At 38.2% G+C, this 18,533-nt stretch overlaps 1 protein-coding gene across 1 annotated transcript; it reads left to right on the forward strand.

The window, feature by feature from the left end:
- Positions 1 to 15,594: 15,594 nt before the first annotated feature.
- On the forward strand, positions 15,595 to 16,017 carry LOC110581177 (ATP synthase F(0) complex subunit C3, mitochondrial-like). Its single transcript, XM_044916993.1, has one exon. The coding sequence runs from the start codon at positions 15,595 to 15,597 to the stop codon at positions 16,015 to 16,017; it is 423 nt and encodes a 140-aa protein (XP_044772928.1).
- The last annotated feature ends 2,516 nt before the right edge of the window (positions 16,018 to 18,533 follow it).

Consider the following 18,533-nt stretch of genomic DNA (forward strand, 5'->3'; position numbering starts at 1 on the left):
ATCTTAATTATTTCTCTTCTAATGCGTGGCTTAGGCATTGGTTGTTGCTTTTTCTCTAGTTCTTTAAGGTGTAGTTTGTTGCTGATTTCAGAATTTTTCTATTTTTTTGAGTGAGTCTTGGATGGCTATGTTTTTCCCCCTTAGGACCGCCTTTGCAGTATCCCATAGGTTTTGTACTGATGTCTTTTCGTTCTTATTGGTTTCCATGAATTGTTTAAGTTCTTCTTTGATTTCCTGGTTGACCCAAACATTCTTGAGCAAAGTGGTCTTTACCTTCCAAGTGTTTAAATTTCTGCGAAATTTTTCCTTGTGATTGAGTCCCAGTTTTAAAGCATTGTGGTCTGAGAATATGCAGGGAATATTCTCAGTCTTTTTGTATTGGTTGAGACCTGATTTGTGACCCACTATGTGGTCTATTTGGGAGAAAGTTCCATGTGTGCTCAAGAAGAATGAGTATTCTGTTGTTTTAGGGTGGAATGTTCTGTATATACCTATGAGGCCCATCTGGTCCAGTGTATCATTCAAAGCTCTTGTTTCTTTGTTGATTGTCTGCTTAGATGATCTGTCTATTGCTGAGAGTGGAGTATTGAGGTCTCCTACAATTAACGTATTGTTATCAATATGACTTTATTTTGGTTAACAGTTGGCTTTTGTAGCTGGCTGCTCCCATGTTGGGGCGTAGATATTTACACTTGTTAGATCTTCTTGTTGGATAGACCCTTTAAGAATGATATAGTGTCCTTCTGTGTTTCTAACTACAGACTTTATTTTAAAATCTAATTTGTCTGATATAAGAATTGCTACCCCAGCTTTCTTTTGAGGTCCACTGGCATGGAAGATGGATCTCCATCCTTTCACTTTCAGTCTGGATGTATCTTTAGGTTGAAAATGAGTCTCTTGTAGACAGCATATGGATGGGTCCTGTCTTTTTATCCAATCTGCAACCCTGTGCCATTTTATGGGAGCGTTTAGGCCATTCACGTTGAGAGTGATTATTGAAAGATATGAATTAATTGTCATCATGCTGCCTGTGAAGACGTTGTTTTTATTAGATTGTCTCTGTAAATTTCTGTTGTATATCACTCTTGGGGTCTTTCTCCTTTTATAGAACCCCCCCTTAATATTTCTTGCAGGGCTGGCTTAGTGGTCACATATTCTTTCAGTTTCTGCCAGTCTTGGAAGCTCTGCATCTCTCCATCCATTCTAAATGACAGCCTTGCCAGATAAAGTATTCTTGGCTGCATGTTCTTCTTTTTTAGTACCCTGAATATGTCTTGCCAGGCCTTTCTGGCTTGCCAGGTCTCTGTGGATAGGTCTGACGTTATTCTGATGTCCCTCCCTCTGTACGTAAGGAATGTCTTCCCCCTAACTGTCCTTAAGATGGTTTCCTTGGTTCTAAGATTTGTGAGTTTTACTATTACATGCCGGGGTGTTGGCCTGTTTTCCTTTATCTTGGGAGGGGTCCTCTCTGCCTCTATGACTCGAATGTTTGTTTCATTCCCCAGATTAGGGAAGTTCTCAGCTACGATTTGCTCAAATATATCTTCTAGTCCGCTCTCTCTCTCCACTCCCTCCGGGATTCCAATTATTCTGACATCGGAATGCTTCATGGTGTCACTTATTTCTCTGATTCTGTTTTCATGGATTCTGAGTTGTTTTTCCCTGGCCTCCTCTTTTCCCTTTTTATCTATTAAATTGTCTTCCAGGTCACTTATTCATTCTTTTGCCTCACTTACCCTAGCTGTTAGATTATCTAGATTAGATTGGATCTCATTGATAGCATTTTTAAGTTCTTCCAATTTAGCTTTCATTTCTGCCCTTAGAGACTCTATGTGGCCATTATTGATTTCTCCATTCTAGCCATTGTCTTCACAATTGCTAGACTGAATTCCATCTCCGACATCTTGGTTATATCTGCATCCATTTGTAAATCTGCGGCATAAGTCATAATCTCTGAGTCTTTTCTATTTTGGGGGTTCCTCCTTCTAGTCATTCTGTTGATGGTCAGTTGAGGGTATGTATAGAGTCCAAATTATTAACCAGAACCCAAGCAAGATGCACCTGTTTTCTTGGGACCTCAGGGTTGCTGGCCTCTTGTTTTCCCAGCCTGTCTTCTGGGGGAGGGGCCTGTCGTGCTGTTACTCAGGCAACCCTGTTTGGGCAGAGTTGCCCTGTCCCCCTGTGGTGGGGGATGGGCTCAGTGGAAACTGGTTTTTTGAGGCTTTTTTTCCCTGGTGGCTTTCCCTGGTGGCTTTCTGCATCTCTTCAAAGAGTCAGAGCAGAAGACACCATTTCCAACCCTCTGCCTCAGAGCACAGAGATCACAGTCTGTTTGTCAGTGAGCTCTGCAGGCCACACTATCTCTGTTTCTTTCTGTGGTGTTATAAACTGCAGAGTCCTGGGTTGTGGGCTCCTCAGTAAGGCTCTCAGTCCTTGCCTCCAGGTCGGGGCATGTCTCTGCCCCTTTTGCTTCTAAAACCACCAGCTGCCCCCAGTTTGCTTGTGAGACCTTGCTGCTCCAGGTTTCTGTCCGGGGGACTGCCCTAAAGTCCTTTGCCCACCACTACTGGTCTGTGAGTCTGCACCCAGTCCCCAGCGTTGGAGGCTATCACTCACCAGCTGTGTAGAATCCCCATGGCCAGGCTCCCTCCTACTGCAGTTTATCCTCCAATATCTGCCTGCAGAATCACGGCTCCCCGCTTGGTACCTCAAAACCAACCGCCTGTGATATTCTGTTTGTAGAGATCCAAGTCTATCTTCTTACATCTCATGCTGATTTCATAGGTGTTCAGCTAGTAGATATCCAGCTCAGTTCCAGGGACCAGTTGGAATAGAGTCCCCTACTCCTCCGCCATCTTTTTTCCCAATTGAAGTTTTAATCATGTTTTTGTTATATATGGTCTGAGTGACCTTCATTATGTTTCCTAACTTCTCAGTTCCAGTTTCAAAAAGAGGAACAAGTTAATCAAAAGTCAAGGAGGGGGAAAGAATTTTTAGGAGATTTTCTGTCTTTTACTGCTGCTTCTTGAGGTAAAGGAAGTTGGGCCTCTGTCCTATGTCTACTTAGCTTTCTTCTGTGTGTTCTCAAGGAACAGATCTCATCATGAGTCTCTCTTGACTCATTAAGTAGCTTATAACTTAGAGACTAAACTCATAGCCATTTATGATGGTATTTGACACTTTTATATTTCTCCCCTTTATGCTTTGGCTTGCTGACCTGTTTCCACAGTCAGAAGAAATCTATAAGTAAATAAAAATCCCCACAGGATTATTTTCAAATCTATCTAGGTATCCAATAGGTATTACTATGGACCAACTTGGCATCATTCTTTTGCCACCTTGTGGGTTAATTAATGACAATACATTATCCTCACACAACACTGTATGTCCTTGGTGTATTCCTTAATCACTAGGGAAATAAAATAAAATTTTAAAAAAACATGAAAAACAACAGAATTATATTATAGGTGACTTTGATGGATTAATGTTGATTTTCTTTTTCTTTTTGTCATTAAACATTATCATCCTTGAGCAGGTGTTTGGTTATCATCATCATCATCATTATCAGAGGCATTTTATGTTTAAGAGCACAAGATGATCTGAGCTACAACCCCCGTCACCACCTACAGCGTTTGGCAAATTACTTAACCTCTTTGTGCCTCATTGTCTTTATTTGTGTGGACATCAAGTAAGTTAATATGAGTGGAGCTCTTTCTTGGCTCCTAGTCTTTGTGTTAGTTATCATCAGCACTTTAACCATCATTATCATCCCCGGCACCCAGGATACATTCTGGATCAAGGGCTGTCTTGAGAGTCAAGTACATAAATGTGAGACTTATGAGATAAGGGAATTTTACCATTTTCAGGTCCCTGGACTTTTCATAGATAAAAAGTGGTTCATCATTATGCCTGCCTCATTGGATGGAGGAAGGTTTGATGGGAACACTGATATTCTTAGTTACCTCTCAGTAACAGTCCTGAGGTGTGAACTATCATTAACCCATTGCAGTGATGTTTGCAGCTGCTCTCATCACCAGGCACTGGATTTACCTGCCCTGTCTCATTTGTATACCATATTACTATAAAAACAATTAGGAAGATACAATAAAATGTTTTCTTTCTTATTTTCTCCACATATATTTCTGTAATTACCAATTAAATAGTAGTTTATTGCTTTAAATATCTTTCTAAGGCAATTTCCCTCCTTTCATTTTGTAAAACTAAAAGGAAGTTGGTTATCCAAAGTTTTACAGCATAGACGAAGAAATTGTTTGGTACATTAACTTGTTGTTATTTTCCATAAAATTTTCTTTTAATGCTTAATATGTTTTCCTCTGTTTACCATTCTAGCACATTTAGGACATCATTGAACATTCCTTATAACTTAAAAATGGATGCACATTATCTTGTTCCATGACAGAGGTTTTCTCTAAGCTGTCATTAAGGTATTTCTCTTATAATAAGAACATTCAAAATTAAAAATAATTTTACCACAGATTAATATGTTTTACTTAAGCAAAATGTTAGTTTCCATTGGCATCCTTCTGAGGAACTCCAGGGGGTGGAGATGAGGTCTGTCAGGTGCACATACACAGATATCATGTGCTGTACTAAGGGCTAGATTATAGCATGGTGGAAGGAAAGAAGCCTTTTCCTTCACATGGCTTATAATGTAGTCTGGTTGCAGTCTGTGAGTTTTCTCCTTGAGTTAAAGGAAGCCCTACCTTTGTCATCTGGTTATGTAGCATTCTTTTGAGAATCCATAGTGATGTAAATGGTATAAGTTTGACTACCAGTGATCCTTTCCTTTCTCCTGGCCTTTACACACATATGAAAATATTCCCCCATCATCCTAAGAAAGTTATAGCTCCACTGAATTTGTCAAAGTAAAATTCAATCTTTGTATTATTAAGATGGTATACATGTTGACAACAGTCATTAGCACTGTGGTTGCATTTCCTTAAATGCACAAATGTTTTTTCTTTTCTTCCTGGTTAATTACATCTCATCTTGGTTAGTTGATTTTAATTTGCTTCTCTGCCATGTGTATATACTTCCTCTTGATAAATATTCTCTAGAAATTGTGAATACTTCAGAATTCTCCCAATTTCTTCTTTCTATGTCACCCCTTCTACAACCTCTGTCTTCCTGGTCCCACTCACACCGCTTGCGTGAGGCTTACCTGAAGAAAGAGCTCTTGCAGTCTCCTCACCACCAAACCCCATCCCTGCTCTCCTTCTCCTCTTTAACCCATGCTTTCCTCTTTCTTGATTTTCTCCCTCATTTTAGAGGAGCATTTTTTTCTATTCTTTCCTTCTGGAATTCCTATTATTTACCTTTTTGTTTTCTTAAATTGAACCTCAAATTTTATTTCCTATTTCCACCTTTTCATATTTGCCTTTTAGTTCTACGTTGTCTCTACTGTCATAATTTAAATATTATTTATTATATTTTATTATTATACTCACTTATTTCTCTAATGCTATTTTTATAACATGATGTTCTAGCTAACACCTGTTCTCATCTTTTTTTTTTTTTTTGAGATAGAGAGAGAGAGAGCACGAGAGGGGGGAGGGTCAGAGGGAGAAGCAGACTCCCCGCCAAGCAGGGAGCCCGATGTGGGAATCAACACCAGGACTTCAGGATCACAACCTGAGCCCAAGGCAGCCGCCCAACCAACTGAGCCACCCAGGTGCCCTTGTTCTCATCTTTCTGAACAGATTAGTCACAGTTCTTCTTTTAACTTATTTTGAATTATTTTGTTCACTGCATATTCTATGTTCTTTTTTCTCTCTACTTATATGTTTTGATTTTTTTGTTTATTTGTTTTTTTTCTTTATTTTGTTTTTAGAAGCTCTCCTCAAAAAGACTAGTGATCACTGGTTCTCTGCTGATGCAAAGGTCTCTGGGCCAGAGCAAGGTCTTAATAACTGGCAAACTTCACTAAACTATGATCTCAATGATGCATTGATCTGTGAAACCCCAAATGTCAGTATATCTAGGTTTTGTTTATTTATTTGTTTGTTATGCAGTGGTTTGTTTCTTCTGGGAGGAGTCCCTCTGAGGGCTTCCAGCATTTGTGAACTAAATAGAGCAAAGGGGATGGAGGTTCTCATAACTCAGCATCTCAACTTTCCACTTATTCAGCTATATCATACTTATTTTTTCCAAGTCCAGATCCCTTGGTTTTCACATCACCATTAAGTAAAGTTCTAGGGTTGTGCCAGGTAGGGATGGAGCAGTTGTGAATTGATGATGTGAATAAGGGGATTTGGAGGCTAAAAGATTTCTATCCAAACCTCTGTTTCAGTTCTACCAGTACTGTTTAGAGATACCTGGTTACTCCAAATTCAAGCTATTAGTGGTGTTCTCCCAACATTCTTTAACTTGCTTCTGAACTTCCCTGATTTCCTGCTTAGCTTTCTGCATTTTTTAAATTAATTATTTTTTTATTTAAATTTTCAGTACTTAACTGGGCAATATTGGTTACAGGAATGGAATTCAGTGATTCATCACTTACATATAATACCCAGTATTCATGATAACAAGTGCCCTTCTCAATCCCCATCACCCATCTCGCTCATTCCCCACCCACCTCCGTACATCAACCCTCAGTTTGTTCTCTATCATTAAGAGACTTTTATGATTTGTTTCCCTCTCCCTTTTTTTCTTATCCCTCTTCCCATATGTTCATGTGTTTTGTTTCTTAAAGTCCACATATGAATGAGATCTTGTGGTATTTGCTTTCTCTGACTGTCTTATTTCACTTAGCATAATACACTCTAGCTACACGTACATCATTACAAATGGCAAGATTTCATTCTTTTTGATGGCTGAGTAATAATCTAATATATATATTCTTATATATATATTAGAATTAAGCAAGATTTCATTCTTTTTGATGGTTGAGTAATATTCTAATATATATTAGAATATATATATTAGATTATATATATTAATATATAATATATATTAATGATCACTGTTGCATTTCCTTAAAGACACAAAGACATGAATAGACACTTTTCCAAAAAGGACATCCAGAGAGCTAACAGACACATGAAAAGATGCTCATCATCACTCATCATGAGGGAAATACAAATCAAGATCATTATGAGATATCTTCTCACATCTGTCAGGATGGCTAAAATTAACAAAAAAGGAACAACAGATGTTGGCAAGGATGCAGAGAAAAGGGAACATTTTTGCACTGCTGGTGAGAAAGCAAACTGGTGCAGCCCCTTCAGAGAACAGTATGGAGGTTCCACAAAATGTTAAAAATAGAACTACCTTATAAACTAGCAATTGCACTACTAGGTATTTACCCAAAGGATACAAAAATACAGATTCAAAAGGATACATGCACCCCGATGTGTACAACAGCATTATCAAAATTTCCAGAGAATGTTTATCAAGAGGAAATATATACACATGGCAGAGAAGCAAATTAAAATCAATGAACCAAGATGAGGTGTAATTAACCAGGAAGAAAAGGAAAACATTTGTGTCTTTAAGGACATGCAACCAGGTGTGTATATATATATATACATATTCACTTCTTTTTTTATCCATTCACCAGTCAGTGGACACTTGGGCTCCCTCCATAGTTTGGATATTGTTTGTTTGTTTTTTTCTTTTTACACAAACATATATGCAATTTATTAAGCATGTATGTAAATAGACATATACACATAAATATGAGACTGGAGTCCATCAAAATCTTAGAGGAGAACACAGGCAGCAACCTCTTTGATCTCAGACACAGCAACTACTTCCTAGAAACATCACCAAAGGCAAAGGAAGCAAGAGCAAAATGAACTATTGGGACCTCATCAAGATAAAAAGCTTTTGCACAGCAAAGGAAACAGTCAACAAAACCATAGTTTGGATATTGTTTTAGAAACACAAAGGGCAGGGACACTTCGAGGCCTCTGGGATGATCTCTGAGAGAGTCATTGTGGGTGTGCACCATGGGAGGCTGTGTTTTTTGGCAATGCAAAAAGAAATGGAGACTGTTTGTCCTGAAGGGTTTAGTGGAGAGAGCAGACTGCAATTTCTCTGCTCTGGGCTAGAGGTGTGGGTGCAGCCATTTTTGCTCTGACCCTCAGAAGAGGCATGGAAAGCCACCAGGGAACAAAAGCACAGAAGATGGGTTTCCACCAAGCCCATCCTCTTAACAGGGGGAAGGGCAACTCTGCCCAAGCAGGGTTATCAGAGAAACAGTACAGCAGGCCTCTCCCCCAGAAGACAGGCTGGAAGAACAAGAAGACAACAACCCTATGGACCAGAAAAGACTGTAAAATACCAGTACCAGGGGAAAATAGTATATTGAGATGCAGGCATTCCCCAATGGCTTATTTTTTCAGATAAAACTCTCTTTTTTCTTTCCCTTATGCTTTTTCTCTGTTTTTTTTTCTTTTTACATTTTTCTCATTTCAAATAGATGTTTATTATATCAACTTACATTTTATATTAGCTTTTTAACTTGTATTTTTTCAAATATATATATGTTTTATTGTAGTCCTTTTTTCATTATTAAATTTTACCTTATACAAGTTTTACTTTCCTTGTAATTTTGGGAAGTAGTGTCCTCCCACACACAAACCAAAATACACCCAGGAACAACTGAAACACCCTGCTTTGTCCACACAGAGATTATAGCCCCCCTTCTCATCACCCCCTTTTTAAAAATTTTTTACTTTTATAAATTTTATTATGTTTCATTTTGACTTTTTTTTTTTTCAGTGGTGGATTCTAACTGCTTCAGATTTTGTTAAGGTACATGTTGCTTTGGTCGTGGTTGATATTTTGGACTCTGCTCATTCACTCAACTATCCCTCAACAGAATGACCAGGAACTCTCAAGGAAGAAAAGCAACAGAGTCAATGTTCTCTGCCACAGAAATAATGGATATAGATACAAGCAAAATGTCAGAGATAGACTTCAGGATAGCAATCATAAAGTCAATAGCTAGACTTGAAAAAAGCATTAATAACAATATAAAATCTCTAAGAGTAGAAATGATATCTAATCAGACTGAACTAAAAAATGTTTTGAATGAGATGCTGTCTAAATTAGATACTCAAACAGCCAGGGTAACAGAGGCAGAAAAGAGAATAGTGATCTAGAAGACAAGCTGATGGAAAAGAAGGAAGGGGAGAAAAATAGAGATAGGTCAATAGTAGCACATGAGAAAAAGGATTGCAGAGATTAATGATGTCATGAAACATTCCAATGTCAGAATTATTGGGGTGCTTAAGGGGGTGGAGAGAGAGAGAGGGCTAGAAGGTATATTTGAACAAATCATAGCTGAGAACATCCCTAATCTGGAGAAGGAAACAAGCATTCGTATCCAAGAGGCAGAGAGGCCCCAAGATCAATGAGAACAGACTGACACCATGACATATAAGAGTACAATTTGGAAATCTTAGATCCAAGGAAACAATCTTGAAAGCAGCAAGAGGGAAGAGATTTCTCTTGTCCAGAGGGAGGAACATCAGAATAATGTCAGACCTGTCCACAGAGACCTAGCAAGCCAGAAAGGGCTGGCAAGATATATTCAGGGTACTAAATAGAAGATCATGCATGCAAGGATACTTTATCCAGCAAGGCTGTCATTCAGAATGGATGGAGAGATAAAGAGCTTTCAGGACAGGCAGAAACTGAAAGAATAGGTGACCACAACCCAGCAGGGCAAGAAACTTTCAGGGGGATTCTGTAAACCAAGAGAAACCCCAGGAGTCACATAGACCAGAAAGAAACAGAAAATCTATAGAAACAGGGACTTTATATACAATACAATAACACTAAACTCATACCTTTCAATACTTACTCTAAATGTAAATGGGCTGAATGCTCTGATCAAAAGAAACAGGATTGCAGAATGGATAAAAAAAGCAGGACCCATCCATATGCTGTCTACAAGAGACTCATTTTGAACCTAAAGACACCTCCAGATTGAAAGTGAGGAGATGGAAAAATATTTACCATGCTAATGGACATCAAAAGAAAGCTGGGGTAGCAATTCTCATATCAGACAAATTCGATTTTAACAAAAGACTGTAATAAGAGATGAAGAGGGACACTATATTATACTTAAAGGGTCCATCAAACAAGAAGACCTAATAATTGTAAATATCTATGCCCCCAACATGGGAGCAGCCAATTATATAAACCAATTAATAACCAAAAAGAAACATATTGACCTTAATATATTAATAGTAGAAGACCTCAACACTCCAATCACAGCAATGGACAGATCATCTAAGCAGAAGATCAACAAAGAAACAAGAACTTTGAAGGACACATTGGACTAGATGGACTTCATAGATATGTACAGAACATTACCTCTCAAAAAACAAAATACTCATTCTTCTCAAATACACATGAAACTTTCTCCAGAATAAACCACACACTGGGTCACAAATCAGGTCTCCACTGAAACCAAAAGATTGATATTATTCCCTGCATGTTATCAGGCCACAGTGCTTTGATACTGGAACTCAATCACAGGAAAAAATATAGAAGGAATTCAAACACTTGGAAGTTAAAATGCATCCTGCTAAAGAATGATTGGGTCAACCAGGAAATTAAAGAAGAAATTAAACAATTCATGGAAACCAATGAATGAAAACACATTGGTCCAAGACCTATGGGATACTGCAAAGTCTGTCCTAAGGGGGAAAAACATAGCCATCCAAGCCTCTCTCAAAAAAATTAGAAAAATCCCAAATACACAACCTTACACCTAAATACTGGGAGAAAGAAGAGCAAAGAAAGCTCAGAAGATAAATAATGAAGATCAGAGCAGAAATCAATGAAATAGAAACTAGAAGAACAGTAGAACAGATGACCAAAACTAGAAGCTGGTTCTTTGAAAAAATTAATAAGATCAATAAACCTCTGGCCAGACTTATCCAAAAGAAAACAAAAAGGGCCCAGATTAATAAAATCATGAATGAAGGGGGAGAGAGCACAACCAATACCAATGTAATATAGACAATTGTAGAAACATATTATGAGCAACTATATGTCAACATATTAGGCAATCTGGAAGAAATGGATACATTCCTGGAAACTGATAAACTACCAAGACTGAAATGGGAAGAGGAAGAAAATCTGAACAGTCCAATAACTAGTAACAAGATAGAAGCAGTAATCAAAAACTTCCCAAAAAATAAGAGTCCAAGACCAGATGGCTTCCCAGGGGAATTCTATCAAACAATTAAAGAATAAATCATACCTATTCTTCAGAAGCTGTTTCAAAAAATAGTTTGGAAGGAAAATTTCCAAACTCGTTCTATGAGGCCAACATTACCTTGATCCCCATACCAGACAAAAACCCCATCAAAAAGGAGAATTATAGACCAATATCCCTGATGAACATGGATGCCAAATACTCAACACAATCCAAGCCAATAGGATCCATAGGTATATTAAAAGGATTATCCATCACAACCAGGTGGGATTTATTCCTAGGATGCAAGGGTGGTTCAACATTTACAAATCAATCAAAATGATAGAGCACATTAATAAAAGACAAAAACCATATGATCCTCTCAATTGATGCAGAAAAAGCATTTGACAAAATACAGCATTCTTTCCTGATTAAAACTCTTCAGAGTATAAGGATAGAGGGAACATACTTCAATATCATAAAAGCCATCTATGAAAACACCACAGTGAATATCATTCTCAATGGGGAAAATCTGAGAGCCATTCCCTTAAGGTCAGGAACATGACAGGGATGCCCACTCTCACCACTATTGTTCAGCATAGTAGTAGAAGTCCTAGCCTCAGCAATCAGACAAGAAAAAAGAAATAAAAGGCATTCAAATTGGTAAAGAAGATGTCAAACTCTCTCTCTCTTAGCAGATGACCATGATACTTTATGTGGACAACCCAAAAGACTCCACCCCAAAATTACTATAACTCATACAGCAGTTCAGTAATGTGGCAGGATACAAAATCAATGCACAGAAATTAGTTGCATTTCTATACACTAATTATGTAACTGAAGAAAGAGAAATTCAGGAATTGATTCCATTTACAACAGCACCAAAAACCATGATACCTCGGAATAAACCTAACCAAAAAGGTAAAGGATCTATACTCTAAAACTACAGAACACTTATGAAAGAAATTGAGGAAGACACAAAGACACAAAAAACATTCCATGCTCATGGATTGGAAGAATAAACTGTGAAAATGTCTATGCTGCCCAGGGCAATCTACACTTTCAATGCAATCCCTATTAAAATTCCATCAACATTTTTCAAGGAGCTGGAACAAACAATCCTAAAATTTCTATGGAACCAGAAAAGATTCCAAATAGCCAGGGGAATATTGAAACAGAAAACCAAAGCTGGGGGAAACACAATGCGTGACTTCACACTCTATTACAAAGCTGTGATCATCAAGACAGCATGGTATTGGCACAAAGACAGACACATAGATCAATGGAACAGAATAAACACCCCAGAAATGGACCCTCAACTCTGTGGTAAGCTAATCTTAGACAAATCAGGAAAAAAATATCCAATGGAAAAGACAGTCTCTTTAGTAAATGATGCTGGGAAAATTGGACAGCCACATGCAGAAGAATGAAGCTGGACCATTTTCTTACAGCATACACAAAGATAAACTGAAAAGGGATGAAAGACCTCAATTTGAGACAGGAATCCATCAAAATCCCAGAGTAGAACATAGGCAATAACCTCTTCAACACTGGCCACAGCAACTTCTTTCAAGACATGTTTCTAAAGGCAAGAGAAACAAAACAACTTTCTTAACAACTTCGCATCTACAATTCAGCAGTATTAAGCATAGGCATCATGTTGTATTTTATATTCTCAGTACTTATTTATCTTATAATTGGAGTATCTTTTGACCACTTTTCTCCAATTCTCCCTCACCACCCCCTGCAACTGATTACCACAATTCTGGTCATATTATATAGATTTGTAGATATATGTGTGTGTGTGTGTGTTCATATTACATATTATGTTACATATATATAATGCTTCAAAATAAAAGGGTGTGGGGGGAGTGGCAAGATGACAGAAGAGTAGGGAACCTCGTTTCATCTGGTCCACTGAAATTAGCTAGATAACTATCAAATTATACTGAACACTTGAAATGTTAGAAAAGAATTGCTGGAATTCTACAAATAGAAAAGCGACCACTTTTTGCAGAGTAGGAGTGTGGAGAAATGAAACTGAGGGGATATATTGGAAGATAAACAGTGAGGGGAGGGAGCCTCTGTAAGCGGGCTACTGGAAGGTGATATAGGTCCAGAACACAGAATCAGAACCTTTAGAAATCTGCTCCAGTGAGAGATGTCTCAGCCTGACAGGTGCTCAGGTACTGAAGCAGGGCAGAATCCTAGGTGGGACAATGTGGTCTCAGGATCCCCACAGTCACAGAAAGAACAGGGGTGCATGAGCCAGCAGAGTTCCCAAGCATTGGAGTGGGGAAACTGGTTACAGTCAGTGAACCCAGGAGGGGGCTCTCAATTTGGTACATCATGAACCATGAACAGCAGAATGATCAGTCGGCAGCTCTCAGTACAGAGGTCCTTCACAGGACAGAAAAGTGGGTGCCTCTTCCTTCCCCAGGAGGATCAGTGTGTGTGCACACTGCAGGAGTTTGCAGAGTTTGGCACACACAAAAATGAAGACCGCTTATCCCTGAGGGTTTACTGAAGAAAGGGTACTGTGATTTTTAAGCTCCAGGGCTGGAGATCAGGAGGCAGCCATTTTTATTCTCATCCTCTAAAGAGTCAAGGAAAGCCTTCAGGGAATAAAATCCACATAGAACAACCAGAAGCAGCTTACATTGAGCCAGGCCCCCTGGCAAGGGGTGGTACAACTCCACCCAGACAAAGACACCTGAGAACAAATGCAGGAGGCCCCTTCCCCAGAAGACTAGCGGGAAGAACAGGGAATACCATGTTTATAGAGCACACAGGACTGCAAAACTCCAGCACTAGGGGAAAATAGTATATAGAATTTGAAGGTTTTTTTCTTCATTCACGATTCGTTTATCTTTCAGTTTAAATTTTCCCTTTTCTTTTTTCCTTTTCAACTAGTTTCTTATTTTATCAACTCTTTGTTTTTAACTCCTTTTTATCTTCATTTTTATGTTTACATTTTATAGATATATTCTTCATTTATGACTTCCTTTCACTGTAATCAAATATTATATATATATATATAGTTTGTTTTTTTGTTTTTCTTTTCCTTACAGGGATTTAGTGTATTCTAACACACAGACCAAAATACACTCAAGACCAAGTGGATCACTTTGTTTTGTCCACATGGGAGATAATATTCTCTCCCCTCTCTTTTTTTTTCCCCCTTTATCTTTTGGTTTCTGACCTCTTTGGATTTGTTTAGTATAATTTCGCTTGGGTTGTGGTTGTTATTATTGATTTTATTCTCTTATTCATCCATTCTTCTCTGAACAAAATGACTAGAAGGAAGAATACACAATGAAAGAAAGAATCAGAGTTAATACTCTCTGCCACAGATCTAATCGATACAGATATAAGTATAATATCAGAGGTGGACTCAGGATAATGATTGTAAAGTTACTAGCTGGGCTTGAAAAAAGCATAAAAGACACTAGAGAATCTCTTAATGCATAAATAAATTCTAATAAGGCCAAAATTAAAAATGCTTTACCTGAGATGCACTCTAAATTGGATGCTCTAACAGCGAGGCTAAATGAGGCAGAAGAGAGAGTGAGTGACATAGAAGACAAGGTGATGGAAAGGAAAGAAGGTGAAGAAAAAAAAAAGAAAAATTACTAATGGACCATGAAGGGAGTCTTTGTGAAATCAGTGATATCATAAAATGAAATAATATTAGAATTATTGGGGTCCCCGAGGAAGAAGAAAGAGAGAGAGGGACAGAAAGTATATTTGAGCAAATCATAGTTGAGATCTTCCCTCATCTGGGGAAGGAAACACGTATTCATGTTCAAGAGGTAGAGAGGACCCCTCCCAAAATCAATAAAAATAGATCAACACCCTGACATATAATCGTGAGGCTTGCAAATTTCAGAGATAAACAGAAAATTCTAAAAGCAGCTCAACATAAGAGGTTCTTAACCTACAGGGGTAGAAACATTAGGCTAGGCACAGATGTATCCAGAGAGACCTGGTGGGCCAGAAGGGCCGGCATGATATATTCAGGGTACAAAATGAGAAAAAATGCAGCCAAGAATACTTTATCCAGCAAGGCTGTCATTCAGAATAGAAGGAGAGATAAAGAGCTTCCAGGGTAAACATACAAAGAATATGTGACCACTAAACCAGCCCTGCAAGAAATATTAAATGTTAAAAAACATACCAGAAAGAAACAGAGACAATATACAGAAACAGTGACTTTACAGGTAATACAATGGCACTAAATTCACATCTTTCAATAGTTACTCTGAATGTGAATGGGCTAACTGCTCCAATCAAAAGACACAGGGTGGCCACTCCTTTGACTGCTGCTGCCACCACCTCCAGGGAAGAAGGGAAGCGGGAGTGGAGCCCACGTCCCCTGTCACCCAGGTCCTCCAGCTGCACTGCCCCAAGAGTGTAAGATGTTCACCTGTGCCAAGCTCGCCTGCCACGCTCTGATCCGACCTGGATCCAGAGTTGCCTATGAACCAATTTCTGCATCAGTGTTATCTCGACCAGAGGCTAGGACTGGAGAGGGCTCTACGGTATTTAATGGGGCCCAGAATGGTGTGTCTCATCTAATCCAAAGGGAGTTTCAGACCAGTGCCATCAGCAGAGACATTGATACTGCTGCCAAATTTATTGGTGCAGGTGCTGCAACAGTGGGAGTGACTGGTTCTGTTGCTGGTATTGGAACAGTCTCTGGCAGCCTTATAATTGGTTATGCCAGAAACCCTATGCTAAAGCAGCAGCTGTTCTTATATGCTATCCTGGGATTTGCCCTGTCTGAAGGTATGGGTCTCTCTTGTTTGATGGTTGCTTTCTTGATTTTGTTTGCCATGTAACAGAAATTACTGCTTGAAAAGTTGGCATTCATATTAATTACAGATGTAATTTTGTGTATCTTATTGTGACTCCGAAAACTGTAGTATTGGTGTCATGGAAATGTACATTATTTCCAAGGTCATTTCATTAAAGATGAAAACTTAAAAAAAAAAAAGACACAGGGATTCAGATTGGATAAAAAAGCAAGACCCATCCACATGCTGTCTACAAGAGACTCATTTTAGACCTAAAGATACCTCCACATTGAAAGAGAGGGGTTGGAGAACAATGTATCATGCTAATGGACATCAAAAGAAAGCTGGGGTAGCAATCCTCATATCAGACAAATTAGATTTTGTCTAGGGACACTATATCATAATTTAAGGGTCTTTCCAAAAAGAAGATCTAACAATTATAGATATTTATGCTCCTAACTTGGAAGTAGGCAATTATATAAACCAATTAATAACCAAATTAAAGAAACACATTGATAATAATACAATAAGAGTAAGGGACTTTAACACACCACTCACAGCAATGGAAAGATCATCTAAGTAGAAGATCAACAAGGAAACAAGGGCTTTGAATGACACATTGGACCAGTTGGATTTCACAGACATAAACAGAGCATTCCATCCCAAAGCAACAGAAAGAACATTCTTTTCAAGTGCACATGGAACTTTCTGCAGAATATATCATATCATTCTCCAGAATAGGTCACAAATCAGGTATCAAAATATACAAAAAGATTGGGATTATTCCCTGCATCTTCTCAGACCACAATGCTTTGAAACTGGAACACAATCAAAAGAGGAAATTTGGAAGGAACTCAAACATAAGGAGGTTAAAGAACATCCTACTAAAGAATGAATGGGTCAACTAGGAAATTAAATAAGAATTAAAAAAAATTCATTGAAATAAGATGAAAATAAAAACAAAACTTTTCAAAACCATTGGGATATTCAAAGGCAGTGCTAAGAAGGAAGTAGATAGCAATACAAGTCTCTCAAAAAATTAGAAAGTCTCAAATACACAAGCTAACCTTATACATAAAGGATCTGCAGAATGAAGAGCAAATAAAGTCTAAACCAGCAGGAGAAAAAAAAATAAGGATTAGGGCAGAAATCAGTAAAATAGAAACCAGAAGAACAGTAGAACAGATCAATGAAACTAGAAGCTGATTCTTTGAAAGAATTAATAAGGTCGATAAACCCCTAGCCAGACTTATCAAAAAGAAAAGAGAAAGGACTCAAATTAATAATATCATGAATGAAAGAGGAGAGATCATGACCAACACCAAGGAAATACAAAAGAACATATTATGAGCAATTATATGCCACCAAATTAAGCAATGTGGAAGAAATGGACGCATTCCTAGAAACTTACAAACTACTGAAACTGAAACAGGAAGAAATATCCAGCAAGGAAATTGAAGCAGTAGTTAAAAATCTCCTAACAGGGCACCTGGGTGGCTCAGTGGTTAAGCATCTGCCTTCAGCTCAGATCATGATCCCAGGCTACTGGGATCGAGCCCTGCATCAGGCTCTCTGCTCAGCAGGAAGCCTGCTTCTCCCTCTCCACTCCCCCTGCTTGCATTCCTACTCTCACTATCTCTCTCTCTGTCACATAAATAAATAAAATTTTAAAAGTATATATATTTAAAAAAAAATCTCCTAACAAACAAGAGTCCAGGGCCAGATGGCTTCCCAGGGAAGTTCTACCAAACATTTAAAGAAAAACTAATACTTATTCTTCTGAAGCTGTTTCAAAAAATAGAAATGGAAGGAAAACACCTAAATTCGTTCTATGAGGCCAGCATTACCTTGAATACAAAACCAGACAATGACACCACCAAAAAGGAGAATTACAGGCTGGCATCCCTGAGGAACATGAATCTAAAATTCTCACCAAGATACTAGCCAGTAGGATCCAACAGAACATTAAATGGATTATTCACCATGACCAAGTGAGATTTATTCCTGGGATGCAAGGGTGCTTCAACATTCATAAACATACATCACATTAATAAAAGAAAATACAAGAACCATATGATCCTCTCAATTGATGCAGAAAAAGCATTTGACAACATAAAGCATCCTTTCTTAATTAAAAAAACTTTCCACAGTGTAGGGATCAGGGGACATACCTCCATACCATGAAAGCCATCAATGAAATGCCCACAGTGAATATCATTCTCAATGGGGGAAAACTGAGATCTTTTCCCTTAAGGTCAGGAACATGACAGGGATGCCCACTCCCACAACTGTTGTTCAACATAGTACTAGAAGACCTAACCTCAGCAATCAGACAACAAAAAAGAAATAAAAACATCCAAATCAGCAGAGAAGTCAAACTTTCACTCTTTGCAAATGACATGATACTCGATGTGGAAAACCCAAAAGACCCCACCCCAAATTGCTAGAACTCATACAGGAATTCAGCAACTTGGCAGGATGTAAATTCAATGCACAGAAAGCAGTTGCATTTCTATACCCTAACAATGGGATAGAAGAAAGAGTAATCAAGGATTCAATAC

Source organism: Neomonachus schauinslandi, chromosome 7 (genome assembly GCF_002201575.2).
Source record: "Neomonachus schauinslandi chromosome 7, ASM220157v2, whole genome shotgun sequence".
Taxonomy (NCBI): domain Eukaryota; kingdom Metazoa; phylum Chordata; class Mammalia; order Carnivora; family Phocidae; genus Neomonachus; species Neomonachus schauinslandi.